Below are 20,800 nucleotides of genomic sequence, written 5' to 3'. Positions count from 1 at the left end.
CACTGCTTAGCTCTGTTGTCAGGTTTGAGCGGTATAGTAAGTTCCCAATAAACCAAAGTATTCTTTTACCTCTATTTTCCAACCCTTCCTCCCTCTATTAGATTTTTGTTACAGATAAAGTCGCATTTGTTTCTCTCGATTTGTTTCTAATCGAGGTACTAAAAAGAACTGGTTCTAGGACAAAATCTGAGGTATCTCATTGGCCGCTTTACCCTGAACAAGTCCCTTAACCCCCCTCCATTGCCTCAGATACAGATAAACTGTAAGCCCTCTGGGTATAAGTCAATACCTACTATGCCTGAACTACTCTCGGCCTTGAAGTATGACCATGAGCGAAGCCTGTCTAGTTTGCCCAGTTTAATTCCTGTTGTCATGCCACAAACTCCTGGTTGATCTTAGCTGCTTCTTACATCCTTTGCCCTCTCGCTCCCCATAGCTAATGATACTGTGATTATTACAGGCGTTATTACTCAGTCCTGCACAGTTGGTAAGCTCTGCACTTGTGCAAGGCTTTTTTTTTTTTTTTAATCTAACATAACATAGCAAGATAGTTACATCTCTTAGTGGTGTCCAACCTCAGTCATCGAGGGCCGCAATCTAGAGAATTCCACTGGAATGAGGCTAGCCGGAATCCTGTGGGGATGTATTCCAGGTCCATGAGACTCCCGTGGGGATGGGTGCAGCCTACCTATCCTATCCTTGTGTTTCTAAGCTAGCTTAGCAATTATAATAGCACTAAAAAAAATGAATGGATATAGTTGATAGCTTTGAAATCCCCATAAATGCTGAAAGGGGAACGTATCAATATGGTTAATTTTTGTACAGAGGATGGAGGAGATTCCAGTGGGAACAGCTGAAATTTCTGTCCCTGTGAAACTCTATACTGCAATCCAGTTGGGTTTTCAGCATTTCCCCAATGAATGTGCATAAGATTACTACTATTTGCATGCACTTCCTCATAAGTACATAAATATTGCCATACTGGGAAAGACCAAAGGTCCATCAAGCCCAGCATCCTGATTCCAACAGTGGCCAATCCAGACCACAAATACCTGGCAAGGTCCCGAAAAAGTACAAAACATTTTATACTGCGTATCCTAGAAATAAGCAATGAATTTTCTCAAGTCCATCATAATAATGGCTTACGGACTTTTAGGAAGATATATAAACCCTGCTAAGCTAACTGCTTTTACCTCATTCTCGGTGAAAGAATTCCAGAGCTTAATTACACATTGAGTGAAGAAATATTTTCTACGAATTGTTTTAAATTTACTACTCTGTAGTTTCATTGTATGCCCCCAAGTCCTAGTATTTATGGAAAGAGTAAACAAGCGAATCACGTCTACCCGTTCCACTCCACTCATTATTTTATATACCTCTATCATATCTCCCCTCAGCCGTCTTTTCTTCAAGCTGAAGATCCCTAGCCACTTTAGCCTTTCCTCATAGGGAAGTCGTCCCATCCCCTTTATCAATTTCATCTCCCTTACATAAGTACATAAGTATTGCCATACTGGGAAAGACCAAAGGTCCATCAAGCCCAGCATCCTGTTTCCAACAGTGGCCAATCCAGGTCACAAATACCTGGCAAAATCTTGCCAGGTATGCAAATAGATCTCATGCTTACTCATAGTGGAAGTCCTGAAAACCCGACCTGGTGAGGGTCGAGGTTGGACATCCCTGTAAAATGAAGGCAGATAAAGACCTGTATGGTTCATTGAGTCCCCTCAACAAGGTGGCTTGAGTTTTGCCTTATGTTCTGAGCCGCTTACACCTGTCTATGGCCTGTTTAAAGTGGCAAGATTATCCAAGTTTTTCTTTAATTCCATTCTGTTTCTTTAGGGATCTTCTGTGTTTGTGTCATGCATTTTTGAACGTTCTCTGTTATTCTCGCCCACCTCCACCTAGAGGGTATTCCAGGCATCCACTAACATTTCTGTGAAAAATTATTTCCTGATGTTACTTCGGAGTCTACCACCATGCAGCCTTAGTTAGTGTCCTCTTGTTCCACTGGTTTTTTTCTGTCTCTGAAACAGATTTTGATTTTTAATCATGATTAATCGCACAGTTAAAGATATTTTATTTACTTATTTCCTACTACAGCTCTTTGTGACTTCGGGCAAATCATTTAAATCATTGCCCCAAGTACAGAATAAGTACCTGTATATAATATAGAAACCGTTTTGATAGCAACCACAGAAAGACAGTATAACAAATCCCATTGCCTTTTCTTCCCTAGATGACTTATAATCTCCCTCCCATTCCCAGATCCAACATATCTTCCTTCTCTCCCTCTCCCCTTAGGTCCTTTATCTCTCTTTCTTTCCTGGGGTGCATTGTCTGTCTGTCTCTCATCCTTCTCTACCTCCCATTGTCTGAGCACGACACAAACTTACCGGTGAGTGGCACCAAGCCCTTCTCATGGCCGCAGGAGCTCACCGCCTTGACCATAGTTTCCACCAGCGGCCCTTCCAGTTCTGCTTGCAGGTCTGTAGCTCCCTCCCACCCCCCAGGATTGACATCTGCCCCCCAATTCCCCTGCCAGTCTGCCATAATGGTGGCCTTCTGTTGGTCCCCAGCTGTGGCAACGTTGCACATATGCTGCCTGTGACCTGGTCCAAAGCTTTCCCTCTGACTCCTCTCGCCCATGCTGAGACAGGAACTGATGCCAGAGGAGGCGGGATAGACCAGAGAGAAAGCTTTGGACCAGGCTGCAGGCAGCAGATGTGCAGTGATGCCAAAGATCAACAAAAGATCACCTTTAAGGTGGACCGGCATTGGGGGGGGTAGTGATGAATTGCGGTTGGGGGGAAAGATACCGAATTGCGCTGAGGACAGCGGTCGGGAGTGGAAGAGAGCAGAAGAGTTGTTTGGAGGAAACAGGAGACGCTGCAGCTTGCTTGATATAAATTATTTTTTTAATCATGATTCATAATGTGTTAATCACAGAGTTAACTGCGATTAACTTCCAGCTCTAATATTATAGACATTTAAATACTTGAAAGGTAACTGAACAGTGTTCATGTTGAAGTATTATGATTGTTTGTATTGATCTTTCAGTCAATAAAAAGATTTAAACACATAAATACTTGAAAGGTGTTATCACATCGACCTTGTATTTAGCTCTTTGGCGCAAACCCCCCATACCATTTTTGTTGCCTTCCTCTGAGCCACTTCAAGTTACGTCTCCCCTGAGATCACATTTTTTTGTGAATAAATTTTGTCTATCATTCCTGTTTATTTCCTGTGAGTCTCATAACATGACTTCTTGTTTAAAATTTAATTTCTGCTGGAAAATGTTTACTATTTGTGCATTATTTATATTTTTGAATTAGATGGAAACACAGATGGTGACTGTTTGAATATTTGTCATTGTTTCTCATTTGTACTCATGTTTTTAGATCTGAAAGTCCCATTTCATAAGGGTGTTCTTGGTTGCCCTTCTCTGGACCGTCCCTACTGTATATCTTTCTAGAGTTATGGTCTACAGAACTAGAAAGTACTCAAGATGTCTCCAGCGATTTGTTCGGAAGTGTGTGTGTGTGTGTGTGGTCCTTTAATTATTCAAAGGGTCTTTGTTCTCCTTTTGTGAGAGTGGGTCTTGGGGTCTTTAAGTACTGGTGGTAGATATGGTTATGGAGAATGTGATGTGAACTGGGAGGATGCAGATTGGCTCCTATCAGAAACAGGATGTTGAGCTTGATGGACCTTGTCTGTTCCAGCTTACCTTTTCTTATGTTGATACTCTTTGCTTTGCAGGAGCTAAAGGGCTTTGACTCCCTGGAAGACCTCCTTCATGTGAAGGGAATCACCACACGTATCCTGGAGCTCAACAGCGAGCGACTGACTTGCAGAAAACGGCAGTGCAGCGAGGACCCCAGTAGAGGGAGCTCTTCACTCAGTACTTCACATCAGAGAGCCTCTGTTTCCCTGGGGGACAATCTCAATGGCATCATCTCTCAGGTACCAGAGGGAGGGTGGATTTGATCTGTCCCATCTTTCAGTACCGAGGGGGGGGAGTTATTTGAACCATGTCTAATCTCTCATGTACCTGGGGGAGGGTGGATTAGAGCTGTTCGTGTCCCATCTCTTGGGCAAAGACTGGGTTATTCTTTTTGATTCAGCTTGTGCCTTGCACACTAACATACGCTGCCCACCCTACATGATGAGATCAGCTTGTGCTTCCCAAAAATATCTTTAGTGATGTACAAACATAGTAGATGATGATGACGGGAGAAAAAGACCTACACGGTCCATCCAGTCTGCCCAACAAGACAAACTCATATGTGCCACTTTTTGTGTATACCTTACCTTGATTTGTACCTGTCCTCTTCAGGGCACAGACCGTATAAGTCTGCCCAGCACTATCCCCGCCTCCCACCACCGGCTCTGCCACCCAATCTCGGCTAAGCAACATCAGTAACACATTTATTATGTTAGGATTTCTGCTAACATCCTGAAATGCTTCAGTAATATTGATCTGACACAGAGGTGGTCAAATATTTTTACACAGGATCACACACATGGTTCATGGTTGTACCTGGGGGGGAAGGGTCCCCTCCCTCCCTCCCTCTCTCTCACTTAAATCACTGGTCTGCAGTCTGTTCCCGCAAGAAAAAAAAAGACAACACAACTTAAGCTGCTAGGCTACATAATTATTTTTTTTAAACACTGCATTACTTTTGTAGCAGATTTATCATGTAGTCTGAGACTCTAATATAAAAGAACACACTGACCATGGTATTCTCTCGGCTGGGCCTCAGTGAGCTACTGCAGGCTTCCACTTGCATGATGGCTGGTTGCCGCTTCTGCCCAGGCAGCTTTTTTCTTCTTGCTGTGCATGGAAGCAAGGATGTGTAGCTCTGTAGATGTCATCAAAGGCTTCCAGCACGTGATGCTTGATAATGACATCAGCGTAGTTGCAGAGCTGTAGAAACTGCAGCCAATGATTGTATTTATTCAATTAAACATTTTCCAAAGATGCACAGGCCAGATTAAAGGGTCCCTTGGCCTCTAGTTTGTATGTTATGTCCCCAAATCGGGATTCAGAGCGGAGCTACGTAATAAGATGCCGATCAATCAAGTACATAAATACATAAGTAATGCCACACTGGGAAAAGACCAAGGGTCCATCGAGCCCAGCATCCTGTCCACGACAGCGGCCAATCCAGGCCAAGGGCACCTGGCAAGCTTCCCAAACGTACAAACATTCTATACATGTTATATTCCTGGAATTGTGGATTTTTCCCCAGTCCATTTAGTAGCGATTTATGGACTTGTCCTTTAGGAAACCGTCCAACCCCTTTTAAAACTCTGCTAAGTTAACCGCCTTCACCACTTTCTCCGGCAACGAATTCCAAAGTTTAATTATACGTTGGGTGAAGAAAAATTTTCAACGATTTGTTTTAAATTTACTACACTGTAGTTTCATCGCATGCCCCCTAGTCCTAGTATTTTTGGAAAGCGTGAACAGACGCTTCACATCTACCAGTTCAACTCCACTCATTATTTTATAGACCTCTATCATATCTCCCCTCAGCCGCCTTTTCTCCAAGCTGAATAGCCCTAGCCTCCTTAATCTTTCTTCATAGGGAAGTCGTCCCATCCCCTTTATCGTTTTCATCGCCCTTCTCTGCACCTTTTCTAATTCCACTATATCTTTTTTGAGATACGGCGACCAGAATTGAACACAATATTCGAGGTGCGGTCGCACCATGGAGTGATACAAAGGCATTATAACATCCTCATTTTTGTTTTCTATTCCTTTCCTAATAATACCCAACATTCTATTTGCTTTGCTAGTCGCAGCAGCTCACTGAGCAGAAGGTTTCAACGTATCATCAACGATGACACCCAGATCCCTTTCTTGGTCCTTGACTCCTAACGTGGAACCTTGCTTGACGTAGCTATAATTCGGGTTCTTTTTTCCCCACCTGCATCACTTTGCACTTGCTCACATTAAACGTCATCTGCCATTTAGACTCCCAGTCTCGTAAGGTCCTCTTGTAATTTTTCACAATCCTCCTGCGATTTTACAACTTTGAATAATTTTGTGTCATCAGCAAATTTAATTACCTCACTAAGTACTCCCATCTCTAGGTCATTTGTAAATATGTTAAAAAGCAGCAGTCCCAGCACAGAGCCCTGGGGAACCCCACTATCTACCCTTCTCCATTGAGAATACTGACCATTTAACCCTACTCTCTGTTTTCTATCCTTTAACCAGTTTTTAATCCACAATAGAACACTACCTCCTATCCCATGACTCTCCAATTTCCTCTGGAGTCTTTCATGAGGTACTTTGTCAAACGCCTTCTGAAAATCCAGATAACACAATATCAATTGGCTCACCTTTATCCACATGTTTGTTCACCCCTTCAAAGAAATGTAGTAGATTGGTGAGGGAAGATTTCCATTCACTAAATCCATGTTGACTTTGTCTCATTAATCCATGCTTTTGAATATGCTCTGTAATTTTGTTCTTAATAATAGTCTCTACCATTTTGCCCGGCACCGACGTCAGACTCACCGGTCTATAATTTCCCGGATCTCCTCTGGAACCTTTTAAAAAAATTGGCGTTACATTGGCCACCCTCCAATCTTCCGGTACCATGCTCGATTTTAAGGATAAAGGACATATTACTTACAGTAGCTCCGCAAGTTCATTTTTCAGTTCTATCTTTTATATTTCTATTTCCCTTGCGTCATTTTTAGCAGTGAAATATATTTAGGAGTGTTTTCGTTCTGCTGTGAATTTTAGCGTTCAGTGTGTTGCATATATGAACACTGTCAGGTGTGTCACAATAGAAGAAAGATTGAGAACCGCTGGTCTAGTCCGTTCCTGTGACAGTTAGGAGCTTGGTTAGACATGTATTGCTCCTTGAAGATTCAGGTTAAATGGGTGGTCAAGGTTGTGCTTTTAATATTTTTTTAAGAAAGCTAAAGTGGTGGTGTTTTATATTTTGCTCATGCCTTTGAGTAGTATTTTAGGCTGATACATCCAGGTACAGTAAGTATTTTTCTATTCCTGGAGGGCTTACAATCTGACCCCCTTGTTTACAAATCCGCGTGGCACTGCCGAGTGGGCTGTGTTGGCATAACCGCTAGCGCAGCTTTGTAAACAGGAAGGTAAGTTTGTATCTGAGGCAATGGATGGTGAAGTGGCTTCACCAGGATCGCAAGGATTATGAGCAGGCTTTGAACCCTTGGCTTCCCTGGTTTTCAGCTCAGCTAGGCTGCTCTTTCTCTCCTGTTGACTTCCCACTGTATTACACAGCAGCTTTCTCAGGTGCCTCTCTTTGGGCTTTGCTGCTCCATCTGCAGCTGGCACTCAGTGTACCTACATACCAGTGAACTGGGTTATTTTTCACCTGTACTGTACACATTACGTTACAGCTTTTTGGGATTCTGCCAGGTCTAAACCAACTCTCTAGAGCAGAATGTCTTCTGGGTTACCAACAGTTAAATAATATTATACATGTGTAATTGGCTATTTAAACCAAAAGGAAAACTGAGAAGTAAAATGTCTTCTGAATAACCAACACTTTAGTAATGTTTCCTCCCTTTTCCTAACCTAAGTGATTCTGGTCTCTCTCTACGTACATGTGGAGCCACAAGATGAAAAATGAAGTTGAAAACAGTAGGAAAAAAGGGCACAAGGGCAAGTTAATACCCCACAGAGTCAGTTTAACAGCAGCTGTTATGTTACTTGCTCTCCATTAGATCTCAACCATTATAAGAACTGGATCTAGGGTCTTGTGTGTGTGTCTTTACTGTCTTTTGATCTTGCGTGCTCTCCTTTTTTTCTTGAAGCTACAGCCAAGTGGAATGGGAGCAGAGGATGAGGAGGAGTCTGAGATCCAGGCAGTGTGGGGAGAGGAGGAAGACTCTGAGGAGTCTGAACAGTATGGCGTGCGAGAGGAGGAGGAAGAAGAAGAAAGCTGTGGCAGTGAGGAGGGGGAAGATGGAAGTGACGTATACTTCTATTATACCACTGACGAGCGCTGGATCGATTACTTGGAAAGGACGGAAGAAGGAAACCTCATCCGACACATTCGGCCGAAGGTAAGAGGGAACAGCCCTTTGCTTGTTAAAGATTCTAGACAGCTGCTGGTTATACTGTGTTGTGGTAATGTTAAAGTATCCAGAGGCTAAGGTTTGGCTCCTGCCACTGAAGCCCAACAGCTAACATATTTGGTGGGTTGAAGCAGGGCTGCTGTCAGGGCACAGTAACCATAATTTCCTTAGTGTCAGTTCCAGACCGTGCACTACGAGTGGGTATATAGTCTCCTGCCAGCAGATGGGGAGTCTGAGACAAACTGTGAAGTGGTTATACTGGGTGCTGTGAAGCCCTCTATTTCTCACTCTCCTCAGCAGATGGTAGGTAGGTACTGAGGGCTCTGCATTACTTTATCCCTTAGTTATTTAATTAAAAAGAAAAAAAAGTAATCTCTTGGGTGCTTTATTGGAACAAAAGATTGAGGCTTGTTTGAAAGGAGTTACAGATGGAGGAAGTGACGTCACCAGTAAAGATGGAGGCTTAAAAAGTCAGCTCCCGCTCACCGGAGAAAAAGAAGTGCGAGTTCTCCCGCTGACCGAGCCCTCCCGGTGCGATCTTGACCTGCAGCGTTTGTAAAAACGGTGGCGCTCCGAGAGGCGATCAGCACGCAGCCGGAACTCAGCCAATTTGGCTTTAAAGGCGGGAAGACAGCAAACCGCATGGCGGGCCTGGAACATCAGCCCGAGCGCAATGGCAAGCAATCAGACGGCGCATCTCAGCAATGCCTCTGCCTCTTTGGAGAGGACCCAGATCAAACAGCCGCAGACCCGTTACCAGAGTTAAAAGAATGGCTGCAGGAGATCCGTGCAGATGTAAAGGCGGTCTGGGCGGAGCTGGAGACACTGGGCTCAGATCTCCGTGATGAAATTAGAGATTTGGGAAATCGGATGGAAGAGATGGAGTCCCGAATGGAGGAACACACGGAGGAGATGGGATCGCTTGATCAAGCGGTCGCAGACGTCCGTTTGGGTCAACAACAACTGGCAGACAAGATGGAGGATTTAGAAAACAGGAGCCGACGACACAACTTGCGCTTTAGGGGCATTCCTGAAACTCCGGAGTACGCTGACTGTGAAACAGTGGTGCAGCAAGTGGTGAGTGCTATATTGAAAGAAGCAGGCAACCAATTAGAGACTACTGCAGTCGTGCTAGAGCGCTCCCACAGAACGCTGGGCCCAGCCCGGAACAATATGCCTAAAGACATCATTGCCTGTTTCCAAGACTATAAGTTAAAAGAGAGAGTGTTCCAGGCGGCTAGGCGTCTACAAAGCTTCAAGTGGGACACGTACCAAGTGGAGATTTACCAAGATCTTGCTCTGGCCACTTTAAAGCAATGAGCAGAGTTGAAGCCGATAACAAGAAGGCTGCAGGAGCTGGGCATCCGATATCGCTGGAAGCATCCTTTTGCTTTGGTTTACTACAAGGAGGGCCGTATGCACCAAGCGAGATCACTGGCTGAAGCCAGAGCAGATTTGCCAGAAATACAACAGGAAACCCCACCGGAGGCTCAGGGGAAAATAAGCCGAGACAGAGCCCCAGCATCCCACTCGAAATGGCAGCGAGTGGGCAAGGGACATAAGAGACTACAACGTCAGCAGTCGGCTGGCCAACTTACATGACTGTGGGTAAGGGGGCGTAAAAGTTGTGTTAATTTGGGCTAGGCCCGGGCCTGGTGTGAGTCCAGAAATCAAGGCTCGCAAGAATTATTCAGTTCCGGTTTGACATGGTTTTGGTTGGCACATAGCGGGAGAACAGTTATGTTGTTTAATTGCATTAATAGGGTGAGTGGAGAGGTGAGTTACTTCCTCTACGGGATACTCTTTCTCTTATGAGGGAGGATCTATATGAACATGGGGGGGGGTGGAAGGGAGGGAGGGGGGTATTGGGGAGGAGATGGACGACAGGCAAGGAACAAGGGGATGACAAGGCTGGAGACTATAATGGGGCTTGCTTAGGGCGACTAAGAGAGATGATAGAATGCAAGATGTAACACTAGCGCTCCTGAATGTCAGAGGCTTAAATGTACCAATGAAGCGACAGCTTCTATTCCGGGAGCTGACCCGCTTAAAAATAGACATAGCCCTGATTCAGGAGACTCATTTAAAAAAGCAATATGAGAGGCTGTGTAGGCATCGCCAATATCCACATATGTTCTTTGCATCGAACAATACAGGCTCCAAAAGTAGGGGGGTCATGATAGCGCTTAATGATTCCCGCCCATGGCAGATTGAAAAGGTGATTAGAGACAAGGAAGGTCGCTTTATTCTGTTAGTTATCCAACTGGGTACACAGACATAAACTCTAGTTAACGTCTATGGGCCCAATACAGACCACTGGGAATTTTTCCATTGACTCGATCAGATATTGCTCACACATGGGGAGGGATCCGTGCTGGTGGGTGGAGATTTTAATATTACCCCTAACCCGAAGTTGGATAACTCCTCCTCCTCAGTACAATATGCCAAACAGGGGCGGGAGCTACTTCACACTTTTCTAGCTAGGTGGCATCTAAGTGATCTGTGGAGACAGGCCAACCCAACACAAAGAGATTATACCTACTTTTCCCAGGTTCATAACTCCTTCTCTCGTATTGATTTTTGGCTGGGGGATGCTAAGGTGATGAGCAATGTCAAAGATCAACTAATAGAACTGAGAACGTGGTCAGATCATAGCCCGGTCATCCTTGTTTTGCGAACTCAGGAGGGGCGGAGGGTTGCCCCACAGTGGCGCTTGGATGATGCATTGCTGGCTGAGGTGACTCATGTGCTTCAGTTTGAGAAGATAAAGAATATATCCAATTTAACGATAATGGAGAGGTGACCCCAGGGGTGCTTTGGGAAGGCTTCAAGGCGGTGATGAGAGGCCATTTTATTGCCTTGAAAGCTCATGTGCGACAAGAAAGAACTCAGGCGGAGGAGTCAGGGCGTAGGCAACTGGCACAATTGGAGAAATTAATAAAGGTAAGGGGGGTAAGGGGGTTCAACACAAACCCTACTAGACCAAGTGCAAAAACTAAGACAGGAGATCAGGGAACTCCAACTGGTGGACCTCTCTGAGCAATTGCAGAGGGTGCGCCAGACCCATTTTGAGTTTGGCAACAAGGCTAGCAAGGTTTTGGCGCACAAATTAAAACAGCAGGCAAAAAAAGCGCATGTCACTCAGCTGAGAAATGAAAGAGGGGATTGTGTAACAGATTCTATGGCCATACAAGAAGCATTTAGGAGCTTTTATGAAAAACTTTATACTCCAGATATCAACCCGGAGGAGATGGAGATTGAGATTGAGGCCTTCCTAGACAGGATTATACTGCCTACACTCACAGAGAGCGCCCAACACAGACTTTCCAGACCAATTGAGTTAGATGAGGTTTTACAGGCAATAAAAGAACTGGCACCAAGCAAAGCCCCAGGACCCTCTGCTGCTGAAGGTGTTTAATGATCTGGGAGAACGGAGATCTCTTCCAGAGACCTGGCATTAGGCGAACATCATAGTCCTACTCAAACCAGGCAAGGATCCACAACTGTGCGGCTCATATAGGCCAATCTCTCTTCTGGGGGTGGACTATAAAATGTTTACCGCGATATTGGCGTCTGGTCTGCAGCAGTACCTACCACAACTAATTCACGAGGATCAAGCAGGGTTCGTGCGGGGGCGCCAAGCGTTCGATAATATCCGCAGGACACTCCACCTCATTCAAATTGCCCATATAAAACAGCTGCCGTTATGCATACTCTCATTAGACGCAGAAAAGGCGTTCGACAGGATGCATTGGCCATTCTTGTTCACAACCCTGCAGAGGGTGGGTATCCCAGAAGGGTTTATGCACTGGATATATTTATTATATAGAGCGCCCACGGCCTCGGTTAGGGTTAATGGGAGCCAGTCCACACCGTTTTTGCTAAGGCGGTGGACGAGACAGGGATGTGCCTTGTCACCGCTCCTTTTCACCCTGGTCGTGGAACCATTGGCGACTTACATTAGATCACATCCGAACATACGAGGACTGAGGATGGGAACGACTGAAACTAGGGTGCTATTATTCGCAGATGATATCCTCCTCACTCTAACAAATCCTAATAATTCACTTCCAATCATAGGGGCGGCATTGCGGGATTATGGTTGGGTGGCTGGATTTAAGGTTAACATGGATAAATCAGAGGCGTTGAGTATCTCCATCCCAATGGAACAGGTAGCAAGACTTCCCAAACGTACAAACATTCTATACATGTTATTCCTGGAATTGTGGATTTTTCCCAAGTCCATTTAGTAGTGGTTTATGGACTTGTCCTTTAGGAAACCATCTAACCCCTTTTAAAACTCTGCTAAGCTAACCGCCTTCACCACGTTCTCCGGCAACGAATTCCAGAGTTTAATTATGCGTTGAGTGAAGACCAGGGTCATGCATTTAGCTCTGGTGGCCTTTCTGGAGAACAAAGTGGTGTGGGTTCTCTCGGACAGTGCCATGGCGGTGCTGTATATGAATCATTGGGGCGCACTAGGAACAGGGACCTAGCACCCGAGATGGTTGTTTTGTTGTCCTAGGTGGAAATTCATCTCCTTCGGATCTTGATTCGATACTTGGCAGGCGTGTCATATGTACAGGTGGATTTCCTTAGTTGGACCCTTCTCTGAGCGGGGGAATGGTCCCTTTTCATGGAGGCTTTCCACTCTGGTCCTCTGATGGGGACCCCTATCATGGATCTCATTGCCATGGCTCAGAATGCTAAGGCAGCACATTTCTTCAGTTGGCAGAAGCAGCTGATGTCGAAGGGCCTCTATGCCCTGGTTCAACCGTGGCCACAGAACGGCTTCTGTATGTATTTTTATCATGGCCTCTTGTGGGTCGTGTTATTCAATGAATAGAGGCTCACGAGGATCCAGTGGTGCTCGTTACCCCAGACTGGCCTCACCCTCCGTGGTATAGAGATCTGGTGCGCTTGTTGGTTGACCAGCCCCTTCGGCTGTCTCTAGTGTTTCCTTTGCTGTATCAAGGCCCAGAGGCCATACCAGATGCTGCTCGATTCTCACTTATGGCATGACTCTTGAATGAATAAGGTTGTTGAAGCGCAGTTATTCAGTGGCTGTCATTTCTTTGTTGACTGCAAGGAAGCAATCCACTTTGCTGGCCTATGTCAGGGTCTGGTGCATTTTTCAGGACACGTGTTCAGACCACGGGGTGGTACCTCAGTGAGATCTTGCAGTTCCTCCAGGACAGTTTGCAGAAGGGGTTGGCCCTGTCGTCATTGAAGGTTCAATTGGTGACCCTGGTAATCTTTCGGGGGCTGGTCCAGGGTTGCTCCCTCTCTGTCCATCCTGATGTCGTATGTTTTTTTTTTTGTATGGAGTTTCATTTACGCCCTCCGATGCAGTCCATTGTTCCACTTTGGGACCTGAGTTTGGTATTGACTGCTTTACTGCGCCCTCTGCTCTGGAGCTTACTACTATACAGGAACACTTACAGCGCACACAACAGGAATATGATGAATTCAGTTAACAAGGCAACCAGGCTCCTGGCATACAAGTTAAAACAGATATCCCACCGTGATGCAATTCACTCGGTGAGGGACGATAGGGGGCAGATTTGCAATCAGCTGAAATTCAGAGGGAATTTGTACAATATTATAAGCAGCTCTATACACCGGAGGTGTTGCCTTCCCTGGGGGATATCAGTCATTTCTAGATAAGATAGATATGCCCACTTTAACCACTGTGGAACAAGATACATTGTCAGATCCTATTAGGGTTGATGAATTCCTCTGGGTGATTAAAAGCTTGCCAAACGGGAAAACGTCTGGCTTGGATGGATATAGTGACCGCGTCTATAAATGTTATAAGCATTTACTAGCTCCACTACTAGTTAGAGTCTTTAACTCTATAACAAATGATACAACTCTGCCATTATCGTGGAGATTGACTGGTATTACCTTATTGCTTAAACCTAACAAAGACCTCCAAAGTTGTGGCTCCTATCGGCCCATCTCATTGCTAGGCACTGATTAAAAACTTTTCACCAAAGTATTAGCAAAAAAGATTTCAAGAGGTTTTACCACGTTTAATTCATGCTGATCAGGCAGGTTTAATTCAGAATAAGCAAACGTTTGACAATATTAGAAGGGCACTTCATTTGATTGATCACAAACTGAAGCTGAGCCAGTGGTGTTTCTGTCGTTGGATGCAGAGAAGGCCTTTGATAGGGTCTTATGGCCATTTCTTTTTGGACTTCTGGAAAAGATTGGATTTTCGGGTTCTTTTCTGCATCCTATACAGGCCCTATATAAGCACCCACTGGCCAAGTTAAAAATCAACAACACGTATATGTCACCTTTTGAATTGTTTCGGGGCACTCGACAGGGCTGTGCCCTTTCTCCACTCTTATTCACCCTCTCAATGAAGCCCTTTGCTTATCTAGTCCAAGAATCCCCATTAATACAAGGGATTCAGGTGGGAAATCAGGATACTAGAATAATGCTGTTTGCTGCTGATGTACTTCTCACATTAGCTGAACCACAAGCCTTGCTTCCCACAGTAATGGATATGTTAACAATGGGGTTCAAAATCAATTTACAGAAATGGGAGGCGTTATCCTCTCATATGAGGAAAGGCTAAAGAGGTTAGGGCTTGGAAAGAGACAGCTGAGGGGGGGATATGATTGAGGTCTATAAAATCCTGAGTTGTGTAGAACAGGTAAAAGTGAATTGATTTTTCAGTCTTTTAAAAAGTACAAAGACCAGGGGACACTCAATGAAATCACATGGAAATATTTTTAAAACAAATAAGAGGAAATGTTTTTTCACTCGACAGATGTTAAGCTGTGGTACATGCTGCTGGAGGATGTGGTAACGGCGGTCAGCGTATCTGGGTTTTAAAAAGATTTGGACAAGTTCCTGGAGGAAAAGTCCATAGTCTGTTATTGAGATGGACATGGGGAAGCCACTGCTTGCCCTGGGATTGGTAACATGGAATGTTGCTGCTAATTGGGTTTCTGCCAGGTAATTGTGACCTGGATTGACCACTGCTGGAAGCAGGATACTGGGCTAGATGGACCACTGGTGTGACCCAGTATAGCTATTTTCGTAAGTCATTAGCCTGGCAAAAAAGGTGTTCTTTAAATTAAGACAACGGAGGACAATTCAAGCCTTTTTTTTTTTAAACCAAACATTTTACTGTAGTGGTATAAGCCTACATATTAGCACAACTAGATTATTGTAACTCAGTGTATATTGTCTTTCCCAAAAAACAGCTAAATGTACAGCTCTTACAGAACACTGCTGTTAAGATGATTTTTTGTCACAGCAAATTTGATAAGGTTACGCTACTGCTGTCAAACCTACATTGGTTGGCAGTGAACACCAGGATTATTTTCAATGTATCCTGCTAAGTTTTTAAATCTTTACATGGTTTGACTTCTGTCGTATGACCTACTTTATCGCTCCTCTGCCCAGTTAACTCTAAAATTAAAAATAATACCCTTCGCTTTCCTCCAGTTTATCATCTTGTTTCTAAAAAAAAAATCATGAAAGATCATACTCGTAACAGACAACAAATTATTGGAGATCTCTTCTGATTGAAATAAGACTTGATCATTTCTCTATGTCCTTTCGGAAAAGCTTTAAGACCTTTCTGTTTACTGAATTATCTATCTGCTAAATCCGATTGATTACTGACTGTACAATGGATAGATATTTTTTATTGCCCTGTAATATTTTTTATTTCATTGTGATTCTATTGTAGATTCTTTTTTATTGTAATGTTAATATATTGCATTTTAGCTTAGAGAAAAGGTGTTTGTAAAGTTGGGTGCAATGGGACCAGTTATATGCAATGATTGTTTAACCTGTCAGAGAACACAAAAACGAGCACACCACGAAACTAACTAGCAAATGGTAAACAAATCCTAGAAATGTTTGATTTGCAGTGCACTGCAACCAACATAGTGGGATTCAAAAGAGGATTGGACAAGTTCCTGGAGGAAAGGTCCATAAAAAATAATGATCCAGGCAGTTTTGGGATAGCCATTGTTCATTCGTGGAAATGAACTATGGGAAATAGATCTACTTTTTTGGATCTGCTGGGTACTTGCAGGTTGGATTGGCCACTGCCGGAGATAGTATACTGGACTCAGTCAACCTTGCTCTCACTTATCATGGCTTTTACTGATAACCAGCATTAGGTAGGGGAGAGTAGGGTTGAAGCAAAGAGTAGGGTTGAATGGTCAGTATTCTCAGTGGAGAAGGGTAGTTAGTGGGGTCCAGCAGGGGTCTGTGTTGGGACCGCTGCTTTTTAACATATTTATAAATGACCTAGAGATGGGAGTAACTAGTGAGGTAATTAAATTCGCAGATAGCACAAAATTATTCAGGGCCGTCAAGTCGCAGGAGGAGTGAAAGATTACAGGAGGACCTCGCGAGACTGGGGGATTGGGCGTCCAAGTGGCAGATGAAGTTCAATGTTGACAAGTGCAAAGTGATGCATGTGGGTAAGAGGAACCCGAATTACAGCTATGTCATGCAAGGTTCCGCGTTAGGAGTCACAAACCTAGAAAGGGATCTGGGAGTCATTGTTGATAAGACGTTGAAAACTTCTGCTCAATGTGCTGCGGCGGCTAAGAAAGTGCACAGAATATTGAGTATTATTAGGAAAGGGATGGAAAACAAACACGAGGATGTTATAATGCCGTTGTATCGCTCCATGGTGCAACCGCACCTCGAGTATTGTGTCCAATTCTGGTCGCCGCATCTCAAAAAAGATGTAAAGGAATTAGAAAAGGTGCAGAGAAGGGTGACGAAAATGATAAAGGGAATGGAACGACTTCCCTATGAGAAAAGGCTGAGAAGGTTAGGGCTCTTCAGCTTGGAGAAAAGGCGGCTGAGGGGTGGTATGATAGAAGTCTACAAGATAATGAGTGGAGTAGAGCGGACCGATGTGAAGCGTTTACACTTTCAAACAACAATAGAGCCAGGGGACCCAAGTTGAAGCTAGAATATGGTAGATTTAAAACAAATAGGTGAAAGTTTTTCTTTACTCAGCGTGTAGTTAGACACTGGAACTCGTTGCTGGAGAATGTAGTGACAGCAGCTGGCCTTACGGAATTTAAAGGGGGTTTGGACATATTCCTGAGGGAAAAGTCCATTGAACATTATTAATTTTTTTTTATGGGGGGGGGGGGGGGGGGGTTGCCAGGTTCTTGAAGCCTGGATTGGCTGCTGTCAGAGACAGGATGCTGGGCTTGGTGGACCCTTGGTCTTTTCCCAGTATGGCGGTACTTATGTACTTACGAGAGCTGGGAATTCCTTTCACCAGGAATGAGTAACACAAGACTGTGGTCACACCTCTTCTTAAGAAGCCTTCACTCGACCCTACTTGTCCCTCTAATTACCGACCCATCTCCCTCCTTCCTTTTCTCTCCTCACATGCTATTCTTGACCCACTACAATCTGGTTTTCGCCCTCTCCACTCAACCGAAACTGCGCTTACTAAAGTCTCCAATGACCTATTACTGGCTAAATCCAGAGGTCAATACTCCATCCTCATTCTTCTTGATCTTTCCGCTGCTTTTGACACTGTCGATCACAGCATACTTCTCGATACCCTGTCCTCACTTGGATTCCAGGGCTCTGTCCTTTCCTGGTTCTCTTCCTACCTCTTCCTCCGCACCTTTAGTGTTCACTCTGGTGGATCCTCTTCTACTTCTATCCCTCTGCCTGTCGGCATACCTCAGGGTTCTGTTCTTGGTCCCCTCCTCTTTTCTATCTACACTTCTTCCCTTGGTTCATTAATCTCATCCCATGGCTTTTCCTACCATCTCTATGCTGATGACTCCCAAATCTACCTTTCTACCCCTGATATCTCACCTTGCATCCAAACCAAAGTTCAGCGTGCTTGTCTGACATTGCTGTCTGGATGTCTCAACGCCACCTGAAATTAAATATGACCAAAACCGAGCTTCTCATTTTTCCCCCCAAACCCACCTCCCCGCTCCCCCCGTTTTCTATTTCTGTTGATGGCTCTCTCATTCTCCCTGTCTCCTCAGCTCGAAACCTTGGGGTCATCTTTGACTCTTCTCTCTCCTTCTCTGCTCATATCCAGCAGATTGCCAAGACCTGTCCTTTCTTTCTTTACAACATCCGTAAAATCCGCCCCTTTCTTTCCGAGCACTCTACCAAAACCCTCATCCACACCCTTGTCACCTCTCGTTTAGACTACTGCAATCTGCTTCTTGCTGGCCTCCCACTTAGTCACCTCTCCCCTCTCCAATCGGTTCAAAACTCTGCTGCCTGTCTCGTCTTCCGCCAGGGTCGCTTTACTCATACTACCCCTCTCCTCAAGACCCTTCACTGGCTCCCTATCCGTTTTCGCATCCTGTTCAAACTTCTTCTACTAACCTATAAATGTACTCACTCTGCTGCTCCCCAGTATCTCTCCACCACTCGTCCTTCCCTACACCCCTTCCCGTGCACTCCGCTCCATGGATAAATCCTTCTTATCTGTTCCCTTCTCCACTACTGCCAACTCCAGACTTCGCGCCTTCTGTCTCGCTGCACCCTACGCCTGGAATAAACTTCCTGAGCCCCTACGTCTTGCCCCATCCTTGGCCACCTTTAAATCTAGACTGAAAGCCCACCTCTTTAACATTGCTTTTGACTCGTAACCACTCGCCTCCACCTACCCTTCCCGTTCACATTCATTGATTTGATTTGCTTACTTTATTTTTTGTCTATTAGATTGTAAGCTCTTTGAGCAGGGACTGTCTTTCTTCTATGTTTGTGCAGCGCTGCGTATGCCTTGTAGCGCTATAGAAATGCTAAATAGTAGTAGTAGTAGTAAGACTACCTCTACTTCAGGAAGCAGGTGAAAGCTTGGCTCTTCAACCAAGCCTTTAATGGAAGAAGTAACTAACTTGTTAGTCTCACTCACACACACAAAGATTGACTCGGGCTGCACATACTGCAGCGGGACGTGTTTATCCACTCCTACCCTAGCTGAGATAAAATTTAATCATCTCTCTGACCTCACATGCAACTTTCTTCAAATCAGTCACCTTACTTTCTAATTCTTCCTACTTTCTTACTCATCTATATGTTATAACTTTGCCTTACCCTTCACTACCAATTATAATGTTCTAGTACATATTGTGTTGTCATTGCAAATAGTATACCATGCCATACTTTGTATTGTTCGAATATTTTTACTGCTCTAATTGCCTCCTGCTCATGTTTGATCTATTCTTACTGTACACCGCCTTGAGTGAATTCCTTCAAAAAGGCGGTAAATAAATCCTAATAAATAAAATAAATGGGGTGGGGTGAGGTTAATGTCTTGTTTTATCTTTTGAATTTCTCACCAGTTTTTTTTCCCCCTTTCAGATGAAGCGGAAATCAGAGAATGGCGTGGACGTAAGAGCTTTGTCCCCAGGGAAGAAGCTTTGCAAAGGTTCTGAGTATGGCAGGTGAGGTGCAGATAGACTCAGGGCACAGCAGTCTCATTTCTCTGTGAGAATAATAATCAAGGTGCAGATAGACTTGGGTAGCAGAATTTTCTCTGTGAGAGGCACAGAAAGGTCTTGGGATTGTGGAGACCCCTCTTCCCCCCACCTTTCCGAGTATAACCCCAGCTCCCAGTATTATATGGCAGATATTTCAAGATTTTACTGCAAGGGTTTGAAATGTTGCATCTTTTCATAAATTTGATACATTTGCCTTTCGTGTAAATTTTAACTCATGAACGCGCCTTTTGTCTGCTCAGTTAATCTATTTGAGGGGAGAGGATACTAAAGTTGTCTGGGAGGTAGAGAAGGGGGTCTCAGAAGAGGGAAATGCTGAAGGGTTCTCATAACGATATATAAAGTCCACCTACGGAACAATACAAGATGGCATGATGGAAGGGAGGGATGGGGGTGTAGAGGGAGACAAGAAAAGAGGCGTCATGAAACTAGGGAAAGGGGATGGAATTTGATATACTGCCTTTCTATGTGCACAATCAAAGTGGTTTACATGTTATGTACACATAATTATTTTGTACCTGGGGCAAGGGAAGGTTAATCGACTTGCCCAGAGTCACAAGGAGCGGCAGTGGGAATTGAACCCAGTACTCAGGTTCTCAGGCCACTGCACTAAAGAAAGTATGTGGGGGGGAGGTCAAGGCAAAGTGTAAGAGGAGGGGGCTTCTGGATTGGGAAGGATATCCAGAATGCACTGTCCTGAAAATACTATGCTGCCTCTGTATCGCTCCATGATGCGATCTCACCTTGAGTATTGTGTTCAGTTCTTGTTGCCGTATCTCGGAAAAAAGATATAGTGGAATTAGAAAAGGTTCAAAGAAGAGTGACCAAAATGATAAAGGGGATGGAACTGCTCTCGTATGAGGAAAGGCTAAAGAGGTTAGGGCTCTTTAGCTTGGAAAAGAGACGGCTGAGGGAAGATATGATTCAGGTCTGCAAAATCCTGAATGGTGTAGATTGGGTAGAGGTGAATCAAAATTTCACTCGTTCCAAAAGTACAAAGACTAGGGGACACTCAATGAAGTTACATGGAAATACTTTTAAAACAAATTAAGAATAGTTAAGTTCTGGAACTTGCTGCTGGAAGATGTGGTAACAGCAGTTAGCGTATCTGGTGGTTTGAACAAGTTCCTGGAGGAAACGTCCATAGTCTGTTATTGAGATGGACAATGGGGGAAGCCACTGTTGTCCCTAGGAGTGGTAGCACGAAATGTTGCTTCTAATTGGGTTTCTGCCAGGTACCT

General features: G+C 44.4%; 1 protein-coding gene across 2 annotated transcripts in view; it reads left to right on the top strand.

Annotated features, from left to right (window-relative positions):
- The window catches only part of LOC115468238 (F-box/WD repeat-containing protein 7-like), an 88,976-nt gene that overhangs the window by 16,149 nt on the left and 52,027 nt on the right, over positions 1-20,800 (top strand). For both annotated transcript variants that reach the window (XM_030199776.1, XM_030199775.1), the window contains exons 2-4: positions 3,760-3,963; positions 7,813-8,064; positions 19,423-19,505. In XM_030199776.1, coding sequence (XP_030055636.1) covers positions 3,760-3,963; positions 7,813-8,064; positions 19,423-19,505 — 539 coding nt within the window. The remainder of the gene's footprint in view (positions 1-3,759; positions 3,964-7,812; positions 8,065-19,422; positions 19,506-20,800) is intronic.

The sequence above is a fragment of the Microcaecilia unicolor genome, chromosome 4 (assembly GCF_901765095.1).
Source record: "Microcaecilia unicolor chromosome 4, aMicUni1.1, whole genome shotgun sequence".
Classification (NCBI taxonomy): domain Eukaryota; kingdom Metazoa; phylum Chordata; class Amphibia; order Gymnophiona; family Siphonopidae; genus Microcaecilia; species Microcaecilia unicolor.
The sequence above is the reverse complement of the archived record's forward strand: the minus strand, read 5'-3'. Positions and strand labels throughout refer to the sequence as shown.